The sequence below is a fragment of the Nematolebias whitei genome, chromosome 13 (assembly GCF_014905685.2).
Source record: "Nematolebias whitei isolate Nwh7 chromosome 13, NemWhi1, whole genome shotgun sequence".
Lineage (NCBI taxonomy): Eukaryota > Metazoa > Chordata > Actinopteri > Cyprinodontiformes > Rivulidae > Nematolebias > Nematolebias whitei.
Genome location: NC_056510.1, coordinates 16276424 through 16296782, shown reverse-complemented (window position 1 = coordinate 16296782; position 20359 = coordinate 16276424). Strand labels below are relative to the sequence as shown.

Below are 20359 nucleotides of genomic sequence, written 5' to 3'. Positions count from 1 at the left end.
GAGGATATCTGAAGAACAAGTAATTCAATTAACAATTCAGCTGATAAATTGAACCTAATAAAGATATTCACTAAATGAGAAAAACAGCTGTACATGTTGACACTCAGCAGCTGATAAGACTTTTTTGTAAGTGACTTAACTATTAAATACAGTAAATTTATATGAATGACATTTTTTATTCAATTTAAGTGATTTAAAACTAAACTGATAGTATAAATGACTCATACTGCCATTCATTCAGCTGTTGGTTTTGTTTTTTTAATACTGAATGAATGCATGGGTTACTGCTACCTCAGCTGCTATTGAACGTGTAGTTCTTTGTTTGTCCATGAGAGGGCAGTGTATTACAAACTGACTGAGAAGGTGTGCTGGAGAGCTTTGATGAGTACGAAACAGAGCTGGCCTCTCTCCACCCAGATGGCACTTCTGCTTCAGAAAGCAAAGAGGCTTCTTCAACATCATCCAAAGGAAAAAGTCGGGGCTCCCAAGGTGCTTGAGGCTGTGGTACAAAGAGGAAGGAATGCAGTTTATTTGTCACTCCCTTTATGAACTCATCATGCATTATCTGACAGCCATAAATAAATATTTATTCAGCATTCCTTTACCCTTTTCTTCAAGAAAAGAAAATGACTGTAAAACTCTTATTTTCCCCACAGCAGTCTCATCAGTACTGTAGTGCGGCTCTACAGGGTTCTGAATATGTTTTTGACATATCAAGGAATTGCTTTGTACTGAATTAGATGATTAGTTGATCAATAAAGTAAATCAGTAAGTCACTTGCAACTGGAGGCATTTCATCATTATTATAAATGATTAATGAAAGTGTCCATTTTCCCTGCCTCCTAATTATACTTCTGCATTTTAGACATTCACACCACTGATTATTAATGTGGAAAAAAACAAACAAAGCTGACAAAGCATTTTTGTTAATATCTATAATATATAGATATAACTAAATAAACTTTGACTTAAAACTTATTGAAAATTCAAAATGCAAAATGAAGTGAACCACTATCAAATGGCATCCCAGCTTTTACCCTTTGGGTCTTTTGCACTTCTAAAAATGTCCTCAGCAGTTTGCTATATTTAATTTAAGCTAAATTAGTTGTGAAGTAGTATAGTACTATTGTTTCAACTAGAGCATAGTTGGTAATGTCTAACTTTTTTCAGTTTTGCATGTGTGTGTTTTTTTTTTTTACGCTTGATTTGAAAATGTATTTTAATTTTCACATCTTCTGTAGAGTCCTTGGCTTCTCCTTCACTTCTGTAGATGATGCTCTGTCTGGTTGCTGTAATAAATTAAAAACATGTGATGGTGCTCAGAGCATTTAAGAAAACACAAAATTGGGGCAGTATGTCTTTATTTTGGAGTAGGGGACAGAGCTTGGAGATAAATAGTTATCAATTTACTTTTTATCTATATGAATGTTTCTGTTCAGGGCGCCGAGATGACTTCTGTTATGACTTGGAGCTATATGAATAAACTGAACTGAATTGAATCAGTGAATCACATGTATCACTTCTGCAAAGCTAATAAACTTGTGTTTCATTCACGGTGTGTTCGAATGATGAAGTACAGAAGAAGTGTAAAGCAGTGAAGGAGGGCATATGTGTGGTGATGAGTGGGTCGATAAGGAAAGTCTAGTCAAGTAGCAACTCATTCCCTCTCCAATCAAAGCAAAGCAGAGAGCTCTACAATCAGAGCTGCTGAGAAAACGAGCCTGGACAAGTATCTGTGTCGTCTCCTTCAAGAATGCATCGAAGCTTTAAAGCTCACAAAAGCTCTTCTAAGAACAGTAATATGTTGCTTGGTTCTTTCTGCTTTAATTTGTTTTTTTTCTGAAGGACAAATAAATCTTCTTTAGATTTTAATTAGATTTTACAGAAAATGTGTTTTAAGTACTGAAGTGAAAAATTATTAGTCATTACAGCAGAGTAGATTTTCTAGGATTGATTTTGAATGGCCTGTGTTAAACAGTTTAAACCTTCGAAACTCCAAATATTTCAATTATACCTTGCAGTATTGTGCATTATACTGGTGCAGTTACCACGGGTTTGCTTTGTTTTGTGCACGTATTCCATAAAAATAACGCTAATTCTAAAATAAACACTACCCTGTAGTATTTTCAAAATTCCAAAGTCCATGCTCAATAACCCAGGTATAAAATCCAACAATGTTCAGTCAGGTCATCTGGATGGTTCCTTTTTTTTGTGCTGAATTTTATTTTCAAAATTCATTCAACCTTTATTTATAAGAGGCTCAATGGGATTAACCTGTATACATAAAGGTTGAATGAATTTTTGTAGTGTAAGATTGCCAAATTTTAACATTGGCAGTGAATAACAGAAATAGTATACGTGTCGGTTAAAATGTCTACAGAAGATACTGTGGTTTGTTGAATCTTAGAACAAATTATGAGGATTATCAAAGGATAAAACTTACAACTAATTAGAAGGATCAATCCAGAGTAAACCACTCATCAGAGACTAAAATGATGTGTCACAACCAAAATATAACTTCTTGGTTAAGGTTGCCCCCTGTCGTGAGGACTACTGCCACATTCTCAAGTTTGTCTTGAAGAGTCGATGTTTCATTTGTAGCAATGTTGATCTTACCAGCCACTCCTCTGACCCTGGCTGCTCATCAGAATCCAGATGAGCACAATTCCACTCCACAGAGCTCTCCTCTCCTGATGTGTACATCCTGCCCCCGCTGCCTGATAGCCTGCTGACAGATCTAGAAAAAAATACCAATGAAAGTCAATGAGAACATTTCTCAGTACTCTGCTGTCAGACAAACTGATGAATAAAACAAGCTTTCAAACAGCTGCAGCAGTCTTAAAATACAGCAAACATCACCCCACATTTGGTTAGAATCACAGAGGGGAATACCAAACTTTTTTTTTTACTATGCATTTGTGCGCGAGTCAGTTTGTGTGCATGCGTGTCCACCTCGAAGGGCGCCTGCAGCATGTTCTCTTTCCCCAGGATGACCAGCGCAATTTCTCTTTCTGCTCCATAGGCAGGTGCCTCTGAGCAAAGACGTCATCGCTGAGATCCTCAGTCTGTTCCCAACAAAGAGAACACACAAAACAAATTAAATGTTCAGGTTCGTTCACAAGTCAAACTAAATAGATAAAACATTACCTGCCACTTCTTATTGTTCACTACTTTCTCTGCCTCCATCTCTGTCAGGCACTCAGTGTCAGCTACCCGCCAACTGAAAGACAGTCAGATTCTGTCCATTAATGATGTTGTAAGGATAATGATTTTTTTTTTTTTTATATATATATATTTTTTTTTTGGGGGGGGGGTACAAGCAATCTGCATCATTTAAATTATAACCAATCAAACAAATAAATCATAAAAATAAAAAAAAAAAATAACTTTAAGCCCCCCCCCCCACCCCCACCCCAAAAAAGGTGTTCATTCAAGTACAAAAAAAAATCCAAATCAAATACAGTAGTCCCTCGCTACTTTCGAGGTTCGACTTTCGAGGACTCGCTCTTTCGTGGTTTTTCAATGTAAGACTGTACACGACACACAACTGTCAAATTTAATATTACTCACGTGATTGGGAAGGTACGGGATAAAAAGTTTTAAAAAAAAAACTTCAGACAGGCACTGCTATTTTGTAGTTTTCTTTCAATAAGCCTACAGTGTAACACACGTCAAAAGAACTACACTACCCAGAAGCCAACGGTGCTCCCAGCAGTTGTTTTTTGCTGGAATGGAGGGAAAGTTTTGCAACACAATGTCAGAAGTAACGATTTATCTATGAAGCTCACAGAACTGCCAGGAAAGTCGCAAATAATCCTGAAGCTCAATTATCCACGTGCACATCAACCTGGACGGGTGGTGGGCTTTGATGCTGAGGGTAGGTATGCAGAACTGGAACTGAGTCTGACCAGAACCGAGCTGCTGGTCTGCAAAGCCGGTGAGTACAAATAAATTTTAAAAACAAATGAATTATAAATTTTGCAGTACTGTACAGTACATATATGTATGTTGTTCAAATTACGTAGGTTTAAGAGTTTAGAATGTTGTGGGAAGGGTTTCTAAAGCCTTAATATATATACGTATATAAATATTGCATTCCTACTTTGTGATTTTTCACCTATTGGGGGGGGTGTCTAGAACGTAACCCTGTGATAATCGAGGGACTACTGTACCACTAACAGAACTCTGTGATGTAACATCTGTATATGTGATATTATAAAACACAGAACCCAGTGTTCATTTTAATAAACAGTTGCTCCGATCTCTTTCTGTAGAAGTAATGTTCCACACCTGGGCGTCAGGATGTTTTTGTACTGCAGTTTTTCCACTTTAGAAAGTGACACAGGGAGGATAATGTTGTTGATATTGTACGCTCTGCCTCTTTGGCGTTTTCGGACAAAGCCCTAGAAGCAAACATGAAACATGTTGACGTATTAGTGATGGATCCCCAATATTCAGTCTTTGTAAACCTAAATGAACATGACTGCCAGTTGCAGCTCTCATCCAGGACTGGCTGGGTTTCTGTGTTGCATTAACACAGCACACAATAAAAATCTGGACTTTTCCAGTAACAACTGCATTCCACACAGATTCCATATGCATCATTAGCTGTTTGAGCTTTGATGAACACTGATTGCTCAACAAAGAGTCATTTATGATTTGTCTTTTACCCGAGAGGACTGGCTGTGTGTGATCCGTGTGCAAGTCTCCTCAAACGCATCGTCTGAACTTTCTCCATCACACAGCTGGTACGGGACCTCTTGATCATCTAGGCATACACAAATATACAACATGTACACCAAACTGTCTTTGGAAGAGGCCCTATCCTTAAACGAACTGGTAATAACATCTTTACGACTGAACGTGTCAAAAACAATTCCTGTGCTTAACTATTTAATATTTTCTATTTACAGCACACACACCATCAATGAGCCTGTGGCTCCGTCCTCTCGTCCTTCTCCTCGGTTTGGATCTGCTGCGATGATTCCAAGCAGATCCTGATGACCTGATTGGTGACAGACCCATAACCCTTCTTTTATGATGCGGTGCACGTTGCTTGTATTTGTAACCTATAATGACACACAAAGACACAAAGAAATAGATTTGTTTTAGTTTACCAGAATATTAAACGTTTTTTACTCTTTTGTTTTTGGTTCCATCTTCTAGGATTAAAACCTTTATTGATTTTAAATGATTATTTGTCCCTTTTATCTACTTTGAGAGAGGGGGGTGTACATCTGCGTACCATAATTTCATTTTTTTAGCGATTTCTTTTGACTTGATGGATGTTTTCTGCTATTGACGAAGAAGAATAAGATCATTAACACCGGCTCAAAATCAGCAGAGAGCGGCGCCTGTGCACTTATCATCAATATCCAATCTGCTTCCATTGTGTGTTTTCTCTAGTGTTTGTTTCGTTCATTGTTTTCATGACTGCACACTGCAAACATCTATGTCAGCAGGACCACTGGAAGTGCTGAAACCACTGCTGCCGCAGGAGTAAATCTCTGTTTAATAAATCTCCTACAAATATACAAAGATACATCGTAGAACAGCTGAAATGCCTACTGGTAAACAAATCAGTTTAGTACTTCTTTGGACCAGGTTCTAAATGAATTCATCCATGATTCAGAAAGAGACTTAACTTCAGCTCCATCAGCAGAGGAGAAAAAGGCTCATCTGTTAGATGAATTATGACATCAAGAATTCCAGGAAGTTTACTAAATTGTTGACTGTCCTATTGGGGCAGGTGGTGGCGGGGGGTTGATGGGGGCAGCAGCTTTGGGGAAGAAGTGGCTTCCATCCTACTGGTTTGTAATTTTCTCTTCCTTGAGGAAAGGGGGGGGGGGGGGGACATACAGTCTATTTCCTGGATTAGTGGGCTATCTGGCAGTGCTGCTGGCCCTTTTCCTTAGCAGAATTACATAAAGTGAATCCAGGCTGGGAAGCAATCATACTATCAGTTCAAACATTTTTTGTTTTGCTATGACATCGATCACAACCCACGGCTATAAATTTTAGACTTTAATTATTCACTATCTTGAGTAAACTGTTTTGTTTTTTTCATGCAGCACACTGTAAAATCCTCAACTATGCTTGGTTTTGTGAAGTCAATCAGTTTAAAGATGAAAAAGTAGAAGAAGAAAAAACTACAAAAAAAAGAGCAAACTTAGAACAAGAGAAGAAGGTGAGGTCTGTAAACAGATCTTGTATCTCTAGATCAGGGGTCTGCAACATGCGGCTCTGGAGCCCCATTGGCCCCTTTGGTCCCTCTGCAGCAGCTCTTTCAAGCTTTGACCAAAATTGGCATAAAACTGAATTTTATTGGTTATACAAACAACAAAAAGGATAAGTTCAAACAGTTTTCCTGTCATTTCTTTTGTAAATTTGTGAACACTGGACCGAGTACAAGGAGTAATACTTTATCTTTATGCTTTAATTCTTTAAAATGAAGAACTGTCTGCACAGTTTATAGATTTTTTTAAATAAAAAAAAAAGGTGGTAAAAATTGAAAAATCTCTCCCTTTACAAGAATCTGGTCTTTTTTTTCTTTAGTAAATGTTAAAAAGCATTAGATATGTTTTGCTTTAGTTTATAATGTTGCCCTTACTGGCCACTAAAGCCCCCTCCAGCAAACCTAAAGTGGCCCATGGGCCACCAGTTGATAATCACAGGTGTAGCAGGTTGTTGCAGCTCTGGACACGTTTAATGTAGTGAACGAAGGTGAAAAATGGCTCTTTCGTTCGTAAATGTTGCAGACTCCTGTTCTAGATAAATCTTACTGTTGTGTCGTGGTGTTGAGCTGTTTCTCTTGTAGTTCACAGGACTGGCCAGCTGAGAGTTGATAACTAAAGGTATCTGAAGCCATTCTTCTCGAGCCACAGCTCCCTGAACATGATGGTTTATAGAAAAGCCTGGGAGGAGATAACAAACTGAAAATATTAGTTTCATAAACCAAATGGTTTTAATTGAACCAAGCCAAATCTCCACAATAAACTCACAGTTTGTTTGACAATCTGATTTTACTGAAACGTGCACATGAAGATTAGTGGCTTCCAAAAAGTTTCTTGCATCTTTTTTCTATGAAAACTTTAGATGAAGTCAGCATTTACTAAAAGCAGCACATCTGAGTTTAAAATCAATCACACAAATTACACCAAAAAGACAACTTTACTGTATATTAGGAGTGAACAGTAAAATTAATGCAAGAGTACTCGAAGCCTTCAAAACATTTCACCTTCAAGCCTAGCAGAAGAAAAAGGCACCAGAGGAGTTCTGGAGCTGGACCTGCAGTCAGGGTCAGAACTCAGGACTTCAGGATCACAAGAGCCACATGAACAGGAAGATGAAAAAGAAGAGGACACTGTCGACATGGACTTTCTTGATTTCTGGAGCGCATGAATAAACAAAAGGATGTGATGTTAGATCCTCAGTAGAGGAGAGTTTCTTCACAGTTTTTTTTTTTTTTTAAGCCCACAGCAAAGTTAAATGCTATAAAAAATATGTAAAATCACAACACGTTGAATGACTGAATTGGTAAAGATATGTTCCGTATATTAAACGAGCGTTTACATTTAAACTTTAATACATTTGGCTTGGAAAACATTTCCATGAAAAGGCATTGTAGCTTTGAAGCTTGAATCAGACAAACTGCTAAACTTGGCACAGAATTGTGAAACATATCAGTTTAATAAAAAATGACTTGATAAAACAACTTTTAATAAAAGTCTAAATGAGATTAGCGTGCAGCCTGGCTATGCTCTCTTCATGTTTTAAGAGAAAGACAAATCGTGAGAAGTATGTTGACATTTCTGTAATAATCTATTCATATTTAATCATAACCTGATACCCTTTAGATTCATAACAGATTTGGTATATTAGGAAAGCCAAAATGAAGAGAGTAAAAGCTAATTTAACACATACCAATGACCTTGTGGTATTGAAGGATTTGAACGTAAACAGTCTGTGTTTGTGGTAGGTAACCAGGGGTCGGGTGCGGGCACACACACATGATACATCAGCTTTGAAGAGCTGTCTTGACCCCATTCTCCTCCTCCTCTTCTTAAAGCTCCCAGACAGAAAACCATCACCTCCTCCCTGACCACTGCAGGAACAAGATCAGACACGGTCATGAAAATGTCAGGGTTATGATTCATGCACTAAAAAAAGCTGCTTTTTCAAGATACTGATCTCTTACATCTTTCTCACCAGAAACGGCAACAAACAAATGGTATCTACTGATACACGCATATGAATAAACAACAGGAATGGCTTTTATTTATTATGCAGCTTTTATCTTCACAGATGCAGAAAGTTGAAAAGACAGAAAGACATAAAGGCATAATTCACATCAAGCCAGATGGAGGGAACCGTGCAGCTTTTCTGGGGTTTATTACAAAAAGGAACCTAGTTTCAGCATATTTTTGGTTAGTCTTTGGCACCGGTTTTAAAGACGTTTTGAAAAATCGGTAAGTGTTGACAATGAATCTAGTTCTCGCAATAGAGGAAAAGAAAGAAGGTTGTGGAGCATTAAGTGTAGAACCACTAGACTGAGGAACAGCTTCTACCCTGAAGCTGTAAGACTCATAAATCCCTAACCAGGAAAATCACTGTAAGAAAAAGATAGATCACTGTAATGCCACTTTAATTGGGGATATACGACTTATCTGTGCAGCTGATTATCCATGCTGCTGATCTCATGCTGCTGATTATCTCATGCTGCTGTATTCATTCATACCCATCTGCTCACCACAGACTCATGTTCGGGTTGCTGTTGATATGCCATATTGTTTTGCGTTATTAGTGATTAGTGTATATCTTAGATCCTTATTTACTATTTATTTTATACTTTATATTTTTGCTATTGTTGGGTGTAACTGGGACCATGAGTACGTAATTTTGTTCCACCTCATGTACCACATGTGATGTGAATGACAATAAACTTGACTTGAACGTGAAAGCTTGACTATCTTAAGCTTGTGCCTTGTACATTTACTGCTAGTGTCATCAAAACTAATTTTAACTCTTTGGTTTTATTAAATAAGTTCTAGACATGAAATCCTGGCAAAGGTGTATCTTGTCTCAGCTGCGTCTGCCTGTGTCTAGCGTGGTTTTTGTTGTTTGTAATCATCTGGGTTACAGTGTGAGTTCAGTTTATAAGCTTTCACATATTCAGTCATAAAAAAAAGCTTTAAAAAAGTTAGACAACCTCGGAATGCCATCAAAAATTTGACAAAGACCACATCAAAATACTCTGATAAGTAAGCCCTTAAAATAGAGAAAAGTGTGCTTTTTTATCATAAATTCATTTTTAAAAGGTGAAAACATCATAGTAAAATAAAAGTTGTGTTTTAGAATTTTGCTCAAGTAAAAACAGGGTATGACATAGATCACATCGATAGTTTAAAGTAGATGAGATGTACAGCTGTCAAAATAGACGTACAGAAATGTATTCATGTACTAGAGCAGGGCAGTTCAACTAAATTGCTCAGGGGGCCACAGTTACTGAAAGCCAAGAGCTCAGGGGCCAGACATCCAGTAGTTATTGTCATTAGGTACACTTCTTTATGATTTAAAATCTAGTTTTATTTAAAAATGAACCCAATGGTGGGCCGAACTGAGCTCACCCTTGGGCCTGATTTGGCCCCCGGGCCACCAGCTGAATAGCCCTGTACTAGGGAGTTGATTTTAAGAGTAATTTAAACTTTCCAATGCATTAATGATTATTGAACAAAGGTTAGAAACTAACAAACAACATAAATAACCCAAACGTTACACACCTGGTGAAGGTTTTTCTTCCCCTCCACGTCTGGTCTTGTTTAGAAAGTGGTGAAAAGCCGAGACTGTTTACAAACTGGCTCAGCTGAGCACTCTGCAGGAAAGATAGCACCCGAACAAAGTGTTTCAAACACTGATAAGGTGAAAATGATGTGTGAAACACAAAACGACCTTATTTTTATGCGCATGGTGCTGCATCTCATTTTAAATCAACACAAATGCTTTGAGTACAGAAAAACACATCTTTCATGTGATTTGTGCATGAATATGTATTTTCTAAAGGAGAAAAAAAATTATTATATTTGCATCATCGTTCAGCTTCATTAAGACTGTACGTACAATGTTAGATTTAACAAGAAGCTCTCAGTGATTCTTTAAGCCTCAACAGCTGGAACAATTATTACACTCCTTCTGAGATGATTACAACCACCCGACATCATCAAGCAGCTGCAAATTATTCATCCACCTGCAGCCTCTAATTGAACGTAACAGCACGCAGGTCTAACAGCAAGCACGCTGTAATTCATTCGTCAAATCGCTCAAACTGACGCTTCGAAATGACACTACACAGAAGCACCTTTCTGCACTTTCAATTCAGTAAAAACAAAATCTCCATTAAAATGATGACCGTATTTTCCGGTGTATAAGTCGCTCCAGAGTATAAGTCGCATCAGTCAAAAAAAGCATCACGATGAGGAAAAAACAAACATATATAAGTCGCTTCTACGTATGAGTCACATTTATTACGTGTCACCGCAGACCCATAGTGTTTATTATGCATTTATTTAATGGTCAAAGCAGCTTCATTTCACCTGGGCAGCACGGCGCCATCCATCCATCCATTATCCATCCATCGCGGCTGCAGCCGCTAGCGCACCAGCATTCCTCCACCTGCACCAGCTGAGTGAAGCGAGAGCTCACAGGAGGACTCACTGTTGCAGTTATTCGAAATTTAAAGTGTCGGTCAAAAATTGTGTAACGAATATTGAAAAAAAAACGTACATAAAAGTCGCTTCGGCGTATAAGTTGCAGGACTGACAAATCGATGCAAAAAAACTGTGACTTTTACGCCGGAAAATACGGTAATCCTGGTGTTAAGGTTCGTGTACAAGTTGCTCACTAATACCTGTCTCTCTATATTGTGCAGAAGACGTGTGGGGCTGCAGGGTTCAGTGTCAGCCTCAGATGCCGTGCATGATAAACCAGCCTTTCCTCTCATCAGGGTCTGCTGAATCTGCCTGCCAGTCTGTAGGTGGGGGTCTGCAAGCACCACCCTACCCTTAGATGCACACAAACACAGAGTTGGGTGTATTTCACGTTTAACACGTTTCAGTTTTATTTAAGTTCACTTATCCTAACACTGGCAGTCATTAATAGCAGTTAAAAGGTGTGCTTTGTACCTCCCTGACCAGAAAGTGCTTTATACACTTTATATGTTTTTACTTTTAGGATGGTGAAGACCTGCTGGTGAAACATTAATCATACCTTGGTGGAGCAGATGTTTTGGTGGAGCTCTACCAGTTGCTCCGTTCTCCCTTTTAGTTCAGACAGACGCAGCTGCAGCCAGCTCCATCTGCTGCTTAGCTCGGCTCTTTCTTCAAGCCACTGCCTCTCACAACTGCTGCTGCACAGGGTGACAAAGGAGGACGGTTGCAATCACGTAGGGCCACAATATATCATATTCATCTTTTATTCATTCACCTCACAGGGAGAGAATATTTGAAGGGCGTACACTGAATCAAGTCTGGTTGTTTAAACTGACCACTGGCAGTGAGGGAAGAACCAGAATAAGAGCAAGATAACGGTTTGTGAAAGAAAAAGTAATAATAAATGAAAGAGTCAGTTGGTTTAGTGTAAAAAAAATAGAATTGTAAGAGGAGTGAAATATAGCCCATAAAGGTGCACAGTTACTTAGCAGTTCTCTGTTGACATGGAACTTCACTCACTTGTTCCAGTTAATATTTATCTTGGTTGTATGTATTTATTTGTGTGGCTGACTTCAGCTGTGCAACAGTTGCTATGGCAGTACTCTTGGACCTTGGCATGGACAGGCAGGGACTCCTCTACTTCAAACACTCTGAAAGGTTACTCCGGTCAGCCAGCACACTGCATTTCACAATACTCATTGATGTTAGGAGATGGTTACTTCACTGTTGCCCTATTAACTCAAATACCTCAGATTCCCTCTGACGGTCTTAACACACTTTTTGTTAAACATGAAAAAGTTCAACCATACAAAGCAATGTATGGAGCAATGGAGCTAATTTCTGTTTTTTTAGGCAGTGAGTGCCCTCCTCCCTACACTGACGATGGTCCGGCTTGGCTGCCCTGTAGCTCTTTCCATCTGTGTAATGAGGAAATTCCAGGAATTTTTACCAAGCAATGCTTGGAACAGGAAAGGAGGAGATGACAACGAGGAGAGAATTGCTTTGTACTTCTTAAAGCTGCAAATGTATCACATTATTGATAACCATATTAGTGACGCTTAATAAATACATCATTACCTCAACAGCTGTTACTTTCAGGGAGAATGTTTGAGGTTTTGCAGCCACATCTTGGCTGGATAAAGTGGATACGAGTGGCTCGTTTTGAGTTATTGGCGCATGCAGACACAATAGTGCTGTTGAAGTGTCCTAAATTTTAATTTTAACACACAACCAGTCCAGTATAAAAGTGCAGTCTTAAATGTTGTTGCTGTGAATGGTTAAGGTCAAGTATTTCCTTTTTTAAAGGGCAGCAATGACCCATTTCCTCCTCGGACAGTGGGAATTTACCCTTGATTCACAGAAATATTGCTTTGTACCAGAGAATGAGTTGGAAAAGAAGCAGGGTAATGCTTAGAAGATGGCGAAATAAAAAGGACACAAACTCAAGCCTTTGCAAACACAAAACATCTCTCAATTCTGTAGTCAGAACAAATAAACACTTTGCGTCTGAGCACAGCACAGACTCAGGAAACAGAAGAGGACAAAAAACTGAACTGTACCAGAAATATAAGTAACATTATACTGATTATCATAATGGGTTTATCAGTTAACACAAGCTAGTTTATATCAATTTTTTTGTCAGTATCTATGCATTTTAAAATGAAAGAATCAGATTTGACAATAAATGTGTACACTATGCATTATCTGTAAGACTGTTTTCACCTTATTAGCCCGCGTTACTCTCAATTAAACCAAACACTATCTAAAATAGAAGATATCCTATTATTATTTTGTGATATAAATACAGTTTATGTATATTTCCAAATCTTCTGGTAAAAGATTTTTTTCTTTTTTCAGGATGTCTTGATGGCAAATGGACAAATGCAAACTGTTCCCAAATCAGTTTTGGTTAAGGACCAGTAAACAATTTCCCCAACTATTTCTGGTCATTTACTGGTATTTAAACCAGAAAAATTGTCTAAAAAAAAATTATCAATAAGAACAACAAGATGGCTGATTTTACTTTTAAAACGCAAACAAACCTAACCCAACTATTCTATTTTTTTTTTTTTTTTGGACTAGTTTAAAATACACAAACAAAAATTACTTAAATCGCAACATATACGTAGTTCTGATTAAAATAAAGGTTGCTTGAAGTTGAGATTTCCCTACCACTGACAGCATCACAAAAAACAAGATGTCTACTGTCTTAAGACAAATACATATTTTTACCTTCATATGTTACAGTCCAACATGTTTGGTTTTTAAAGAAAACTTTAAGAAGAACAGCACCTCAGGCTTTACCAAACACACTCTAAAGAGGAAACACTGAGGCATGATAGCAGAGACTGGGTGGAACACTGCTGGCTCCCTGGCAAAGCCTGTGTTTATTTCCTACCCCGTGGGTAAAAAGAGCTGGCTCGTCAGTTGAATCTGTTATGACTGCTGCACGGAAAGAAACAAATATGTGTGAGATCATGGCTAAAAAATGTCATAACAGCCGCTACAGCTGAAAGCACAAAACTTGCATTTATGACAGCCACAATGTAAATGCCACTGAGGGCCAAAGAAAACATGTATGTAGCACCGTGGGTCTCAGACACTGTGACTCTGCAAAACTTCCCACATCATCCAGTAAGCACTACATTTACATCAGTTTTGATGTTTATAGCTGTGCATGCTTCGGGATTTCTCCACATGTCAAACAATTTATTCCCCATTTTAAAATAGCTTGGTATATATTTTTTTTATTCCCTTTTCTTTTTGCAGCACCTTCCATGTATCTAAACAACCTCCTATCCAGAGGGAGAATCCAACCATGTACACTCCTCACTGGTCTGACTTTAAACCAGGCCGATGCTTTCAGTCTGAATAGCAGCTGGTCGCCATGCTCTTAACACTGTGCGTGGATGTTCTTCAGCATCAGTAGCTTACTTCAGATCATACACTGAACTGATCTAATTTTATGGTTCAGAGGATTTCTCATCTCTAGTTGGTTTATTTAACTTTAAGGACCAGCTGTGCAAGCAACATACCCACAGTGGTGCTGTTACAGATAAATAAATAAACCGAAAATGTAAGCAAGAATGATAATTTCTTTGGTACGGCGTAGAAATTGTGTTTGGGGTCATGCAGCACTCGATCAGTTGATAGCATCCTGTAGTTTTATATTGCTAGAACTTATAAATGTTAAAATCTGAGTTCTGTTGATTACCGTACTTGCTGCCGTACTCGTTGCACTGCTGTATAAGTCGCATTAGTCCAAATATGTCTAATAAAGTGGGAAAAAAAAAAAAAAAAGTCGCTTTGCTGTATTAGTCGCATCTATTATGCGTCACTGCTGATCACCCGGAAACGTGGGCCGGTGTTGTGCCAAAAATCGATTGGCTGCCAAATAGTAGCCGCGGGACCGTGCACGGGAGGACTTTAACAAGAATTTAACAAGATGAAAGCTTAAAAATAATTATTTGTTTACTCGAAATTATAGCAAAGGTGTGTCTCAGTTGAACTTTTCCTTAAAAAATGCACTTTAATGGTCAAATCAGCTGCATTTCGTCTGTGTGGCGAAGCGAAATGCAGCTGATTTGACGTTTGCTCCAGGAGTTGCGGCGCGAGACGAAGGTGGCTTGGTACGGAAAGCCAAGTGTCTCATTAATAGCCACTTGTACCTATTAATGAGACACTTGGCTTGCCATATTACTTGAGGGCCCTCTAGTGGCTGACAATGGTAGTGTTCAATATTTTCAATGTCAGAATGAATGAAATTATCAGATCTCAGCCAAAAATTTGGGTTATAAATATGGGGGGGGGGGAATGTACATTAGTCGCTTTGGTGTATAAGTCGCAGGACTTGCAGATTTCTTCCAAAAGGTGCGACTTATACAGCAAAAAATACAGTACATTGACAACTAGTATCCAACATAACAGTATTAAAGGAAACTATAACTACTTGCTGGCACTCACACAAGAGAAATCTTGCCATGAACCATGTCCTCCTCTGGCTCGTCATCTGAGCTGCTGCTGCCCGTGGCCTCGGAGTCCAGGACCTCCAACAGGTCTCTCAGCAACACCTGGCTGGAGTCACAGAACTCTGAGACCTCCGTGAAGGAAGACCAAATTGTGGCTGACTCTTGCCCAAAAAGATCAGCATTAGTGCAGGATTTGGGAGGTGCCTCATGGTATACAGAGTCTAAACTGTCAAGGGTCATGTCTTCAAATTGACACTTCTTCAGCCCCTCGAGCTGCTGGTTGCAGTGGAGTAGGACGTGATCTCCCAGCAGGGCTTGCAGTCTCTTTTCCAGCCTCCAGGCTTTGTCTTTTAGCCCCTCATGTTTGGAGAGCTGCTCCTTTACAACGTCTTCCAGCCCAGCTTTAAATTCCATCTGGTCAAGGTTTAACACGTCAGTGCCAGGCTGTACAGAAGCTGGAAGAGGACAGGCCATTCCTGCTAATCCCTCACACACCATTGTAGGCTGGGTTGCATTTATTTGAGTGTGACTCTGAGTTGTAAGCTCCTCGTGAGAATAGGAGGGACAACGAGCAAGAGAGGAGTGATGCACATCACCACCATCTGGTCTAAATTCAGGAGCAGTACTCTGTCCATGCAACAGACAAGCCTCTTGGCTATTGTGCTCAGGAACAGGGATTAAAAACATGTCTGGCACACCTGGGAAAACAGCGGCCACTTGATGAGACTCTCTCTGGCATTTATTGAAAGAGAGAAAGTTGATGGGGGAGTCTGGACTGGTGAGGGGCAGCATCGCATGGGGGCTGGCAGATGTCTGCACACATGCTAAAAGTTCAGGGTTTACAGGAGGATCCAGTGGCCTCAAGGGAAGGCAGGAGTCCAGCGAGTGAAACAAGCAAAGGTTCAACATTTTCTGGAGTTCACAGTCGTCTGCAGCTCTCATGTGAGGTTCCAGCTCAACCGTGCACATGGCTCTGGCATCTGAGTTCACCCTGACGGAGGCAGGAGGGGGCGTCAAGTTGATCATGGCCATTTTTTCAGGATATTGGTCAAGGCTGGGACCATTCCTCTCTCTGAACCATCAACAGGGCTGCAGACTTCATAGGTTGAACACTAAAGTGTATGAGAAAAACACACTTGTTGGGTCGGGAAGTCACATTAATAATCTAAACTTTCTGAAACAATATGCATTTGAAAATGAGACCAAAAAAAATGGCGCTGCTCTAGAAACAGAAACAAGTAAACAGTCTTTACGGCTTCATTAACAGTAGTCATTGCAACATCGTGAAGACCAGTCAAAAACTAATAATAAATTGAAAAATACATTTTATTTATTTTTGCATAATGTCTCAGTGGCTTCAAAGGAAATTTGGGGATTCAGAAGTATGATTATGTGTTTGCGTTCAGATTTGTTAGGTGAAGTGTGCTGATAAAAGTGCATGTTTACACTGAGTGCGTGTCTGCGTTTTAGAAATGCATCTGGAAAACTACCAAAGTAAACTTTTTTTTCAAACTGCACCATTTATAGTAGCTCAGGATAACATTGTTTATGTTTGCTTTCATGGTTTGCAATGAGTACCTTTAATATTTCATAAATAGTTGATTCGTTTTTCGTGTTTTTTATAGTTTATTCCACTTCTAACGACCCAACTGACAGCTCAACTGCAGGAAACCAACGTTTGTCAAAACGTTTGTAGTTTGTCTCTCTACACAGGTCAAACGTAACTTTACAGTATATTTAACACAACTATTTAACAAATGGATGTAAATAAAAAGAGCTAACTAAACAACATCATAAATATCCCGTAGTCCATTTGAAGTGACTCACCTGACCAGCAGGGGGTGAACCGTTCATGAAACAGTCAAATTAATGCACGGCTGAGTGAATCTTTCAGAGTTTTGTTTCCCGCCCGTATCATAACCGTTGACGGTATCTGAAGGTATGTTTTTAAATGAATAAGGTTTTTCAGCTGGTACGCCTATTTATTAAAGGAGTACGAACAAATCCGTTCACCTTCAAGGAGATTTTGCCGCATCCTCCGTCTCCTCGAACCAGCTGCTGCTGCTGACAGAGCAGAGGCGGGGAGTCAACATGAGAGAAACGAGGGGCGGGGCTTGAGTCGTGCTGCCTTCACGGTCTGCTCAGACACGTCAAAATAACTGATTTTATTTATCGGAAATGTTTTGTCCAAGAGCATGTCAAAAATATGTGCTGACAGAGATTTGAGAGATAAATGGCTAGATGGTTTACATGAAAATTTAGAATGAATTACAAAATAGTATACTGTAAATAACACATTACAGCAATAGAACAATAATTCAAGATTTGTTTTCTTTATTTCATTTTGAACAATTAAAATATCAACTAAACAAACAAACAAAAAAAAACATAAATACAAAGGTAAATATTTCCACCAAAATATTCTGTAAATAAAACAAACATGTTCAAATAGGGAGCAGGAAGAAGCTAAAGCTCATTCAGTCCTGTCCCCAAGTTTACATGCAATTTCTGAATTCAGTATATACATAAATACATAATTACCATACACATGTAGGCCTATACTGTATACACACACAGACATGCATGCATAGCTATGTATACCTACACATACATAAATATACTTGCAGATACAAACTGACTCTATATTTCTTACAGATCAAAGCTTAACATACGGACTAACAAATTAACAGTTGGAATAACATCATTTTGTCTAATTCGTTTTCATACACATTAATTTTGTAATCCTTGTATTTTATCTTGAATTGTGCAATAGTTTTACTTTGCTTAATGTCTTCATCTGAGGCAGTGAACACAGGGTTGCTTTAAATTACATTTCCCTCTCAGTTCGTACCTTCCCTCTCTATTCTTAAATAAGTTTTGACTATTCTTTGGAAGCATATTGTTTTTAGCTTTGAACATCACCTGTGCTGTTTTAAATTGTACCAAATCCATAAATGTCATAAGCTGTGGTGTTCACGATACCAAACATTGTGTACCATCCTTATTGATTATTTTTTTTGCATTGTTCATATGTTTTGTAGAGAACTTTTGTATGTATTACCCCAAACTCAACACAATAGTCTAAATATGGCAGTAACAGGGTGTAATAAAGATTGTGCAAAGATTTAATGTTCAAAATATGTATGGTTTTTCCCAATATCCCAATGGTTTTAGCCATCTTATTACACAAGTGTTTAATATGGGGTTTCTAACAAAACTTGTGCTCCAAAATTACACCCAGAAACTTGTTTTTAAACACTCTATCAATTAATACATTATTTATCTCTGGTTTAACATTTGTTTCAATTTTAAAATTTTCAAACAACATACATTTGGTTTTAGACCAATTTAAAGATAATTTGCTTCTATCAAACCAACATTTAAGTTTATCAATTTATTTTCCAACAACATCCATTAGCTGCTTTAAATCCTCTCCAGAACAACAAAAAAAAAAAAGTTGTATCATCTGCAAATACAACTAAATTAAACATACTTGTCACTCTACACATAATAAACTATTTGGCACCCAGTACTGAGCCTTGTGGAACACCACAGGTAATATTCAAACATGCAGATTTAAACTGACCAATTTGCACATATTGCTGTCTGTTATCAAGATAACTTTTTAACCAGTTATTTGCTTCCCCTCTCGCTCCATACCCAGTTAATCATTAAGTCAAAGTAAAAACAACAAACCATGAGTATAGTTAAAAACAACTAGATGTTTCTTGCACTAAAACTATGATTGCACTAAAACATTAACTGGTCGGCATATATTGTGCCGTTTTTGTTGTCTGTTTCAGAGTACATTTAGGGGACCCAGTTAGTGACCAAACCCATGCTGTATCTCATCTGATGTGTTCCACAGACTTTAAGGTTCACATGAAGCTTGCATCCCTTTAGGTTTGAATGTAAGTTCAGTGTGTCCTCTGGTCCTCATGCTCCTTGTGGTAGTTGCATTGTGAGATCATTGCACCACTGAGCCGCTCTGGTCCACACGTCTGCAGCTCTCTGCCTGAAAACAACTTGACCAGCCCCCAGCCAAAATGCGGTGGCAGACAAGTAAAAGTTTATTACTGTGGTGAAAATATATTGCTCTATGGTTTTATCACTAAAGTGTTGAGAAACAAAATTGTAATCTCGCCAAACAGTTAAAGACAGAAAGTGAAACCCCTGGATGATGCCAGTGATGGTGACCCTCACCTGACTGCTTAACCGTGGACAGGATAAGGATTGTCCATGTGCAGCCATATGCTGCATGTGCCTGCACAGGTAGACTACAGTGGCACCACTGGACATCATCATAACAAAAAAAGATGAATAGAAATGAAACCTCTGTATAGAAATCAAAATAATATAGACGTCTTCTTGATGTTGTATAAGATTTCTTTCAATTATATTTTGGTAGTTTGTGGAGGTTTCATTGAATTCAAGCTGATCAAGCCTTACGTTTAAAAGTTCCACAGTGAAGTCAAGCAAACCAAAAACGTTTTCAAAAATTATAACACCGAATATGACGGGTTTGATGTTCTTCTTAATCCAGACGAAAAGGGCTCTCTGTGCAGGAACAATCTGGGTGTAGTAAAAGAAGTTCAGCCAAACAGAGGACGATATGCTGACGGACAAACAGCACACTGAGATCAAAAACGAGGCCACAGATATCTTGTTATCATTTTTCCCTTCAGAGAAGAAAACACCAAAAGTCGACATTAGGTAAACGGTTGTGCTACCGACCAAAAGGGCCAGAAGAAACTTCAGAGGTTGCTTGATCTTTTCTCCATGTAGAGGATTCACCATGCAGAAGATGAAAAACGCATTCATCATGAAGTTAACAGCGCCAACAGGCCCATTAACTAAAACCCATGTTAGAAAGTCCATCTTTGTGGTGTTGTTCCAGGTAGTCACACTTCACTTTGTGCACTTGCTCACCTTTGGGATGGAGACTAAGTAGAAGGAAGGCGGTGAGGCAATCCAGCTTTGTTTAGTGTAACAATTCTGGAGTATTTGCATCATATGTAAAATAATTATGAAAATAATTCACAGGAGTTTGAAATTATCTTTGAAAAACATTATGATTTACATGATGGTCCTTGTTGTATTGCCATTGCTAAAACCACACAGGTTTGGTTTCCTTTCAGCACAGAGGATAAAAGCTCTTTAGACTATGAGTTGGGTAAAGTTAAACCA

General features: G+C 38.6%; 2 protein-coding genes across 2 annotated transcripts; both read right to left on the bottom strand.

The window, feature by feature from the left end:
- Positions 1–292: 292 nt before the first annotated feature.
- On the bottom strand, positions 293–16236 carry kansl1l (KAT8 regulatory NSL complex subunit 1-like). Its single transcript, XM_037686376.1, is given in 15 exon segments — positions 293–499; positions 2617–2737; positions 2953–3065; positions 3172–3220; positions 4291–4403; positions 4671–4768; positions 4923–5069; positions 6783–6914; positions 7238–7388; positions 7924–8104; positions 9780–9871; positions 10904–11056; positions 11263–11401; positions 15168–16197; positions 16200–16236. Coding segments are annotated over 15 exon segments (2763 nt in total).
- A 2872-nt stretch (positions 16237–19108) lies between these two features.
- LOC119418842 lies at positions 19109–20050 on the bottom strand. The gene has a single exon (XM_037686136.1). It carries the CDS (start codon positions 20048–20050, stop codon positions 19109–19111), a length of 942 nt encoding a protein of 313 aa, XP_037542064.1.
- Positions 20051–20359: the final 309 nt, after the last annotated feature.

Coding starts and splice junctions, on each gene's coding strand:
- LOC119418842 (XM_037686136.1), bottom strand. CDS start 20,050: ATGGACTTTCTAACATGGGTTTTAGTTAATGGGCCTGTTGGCGCTGTT.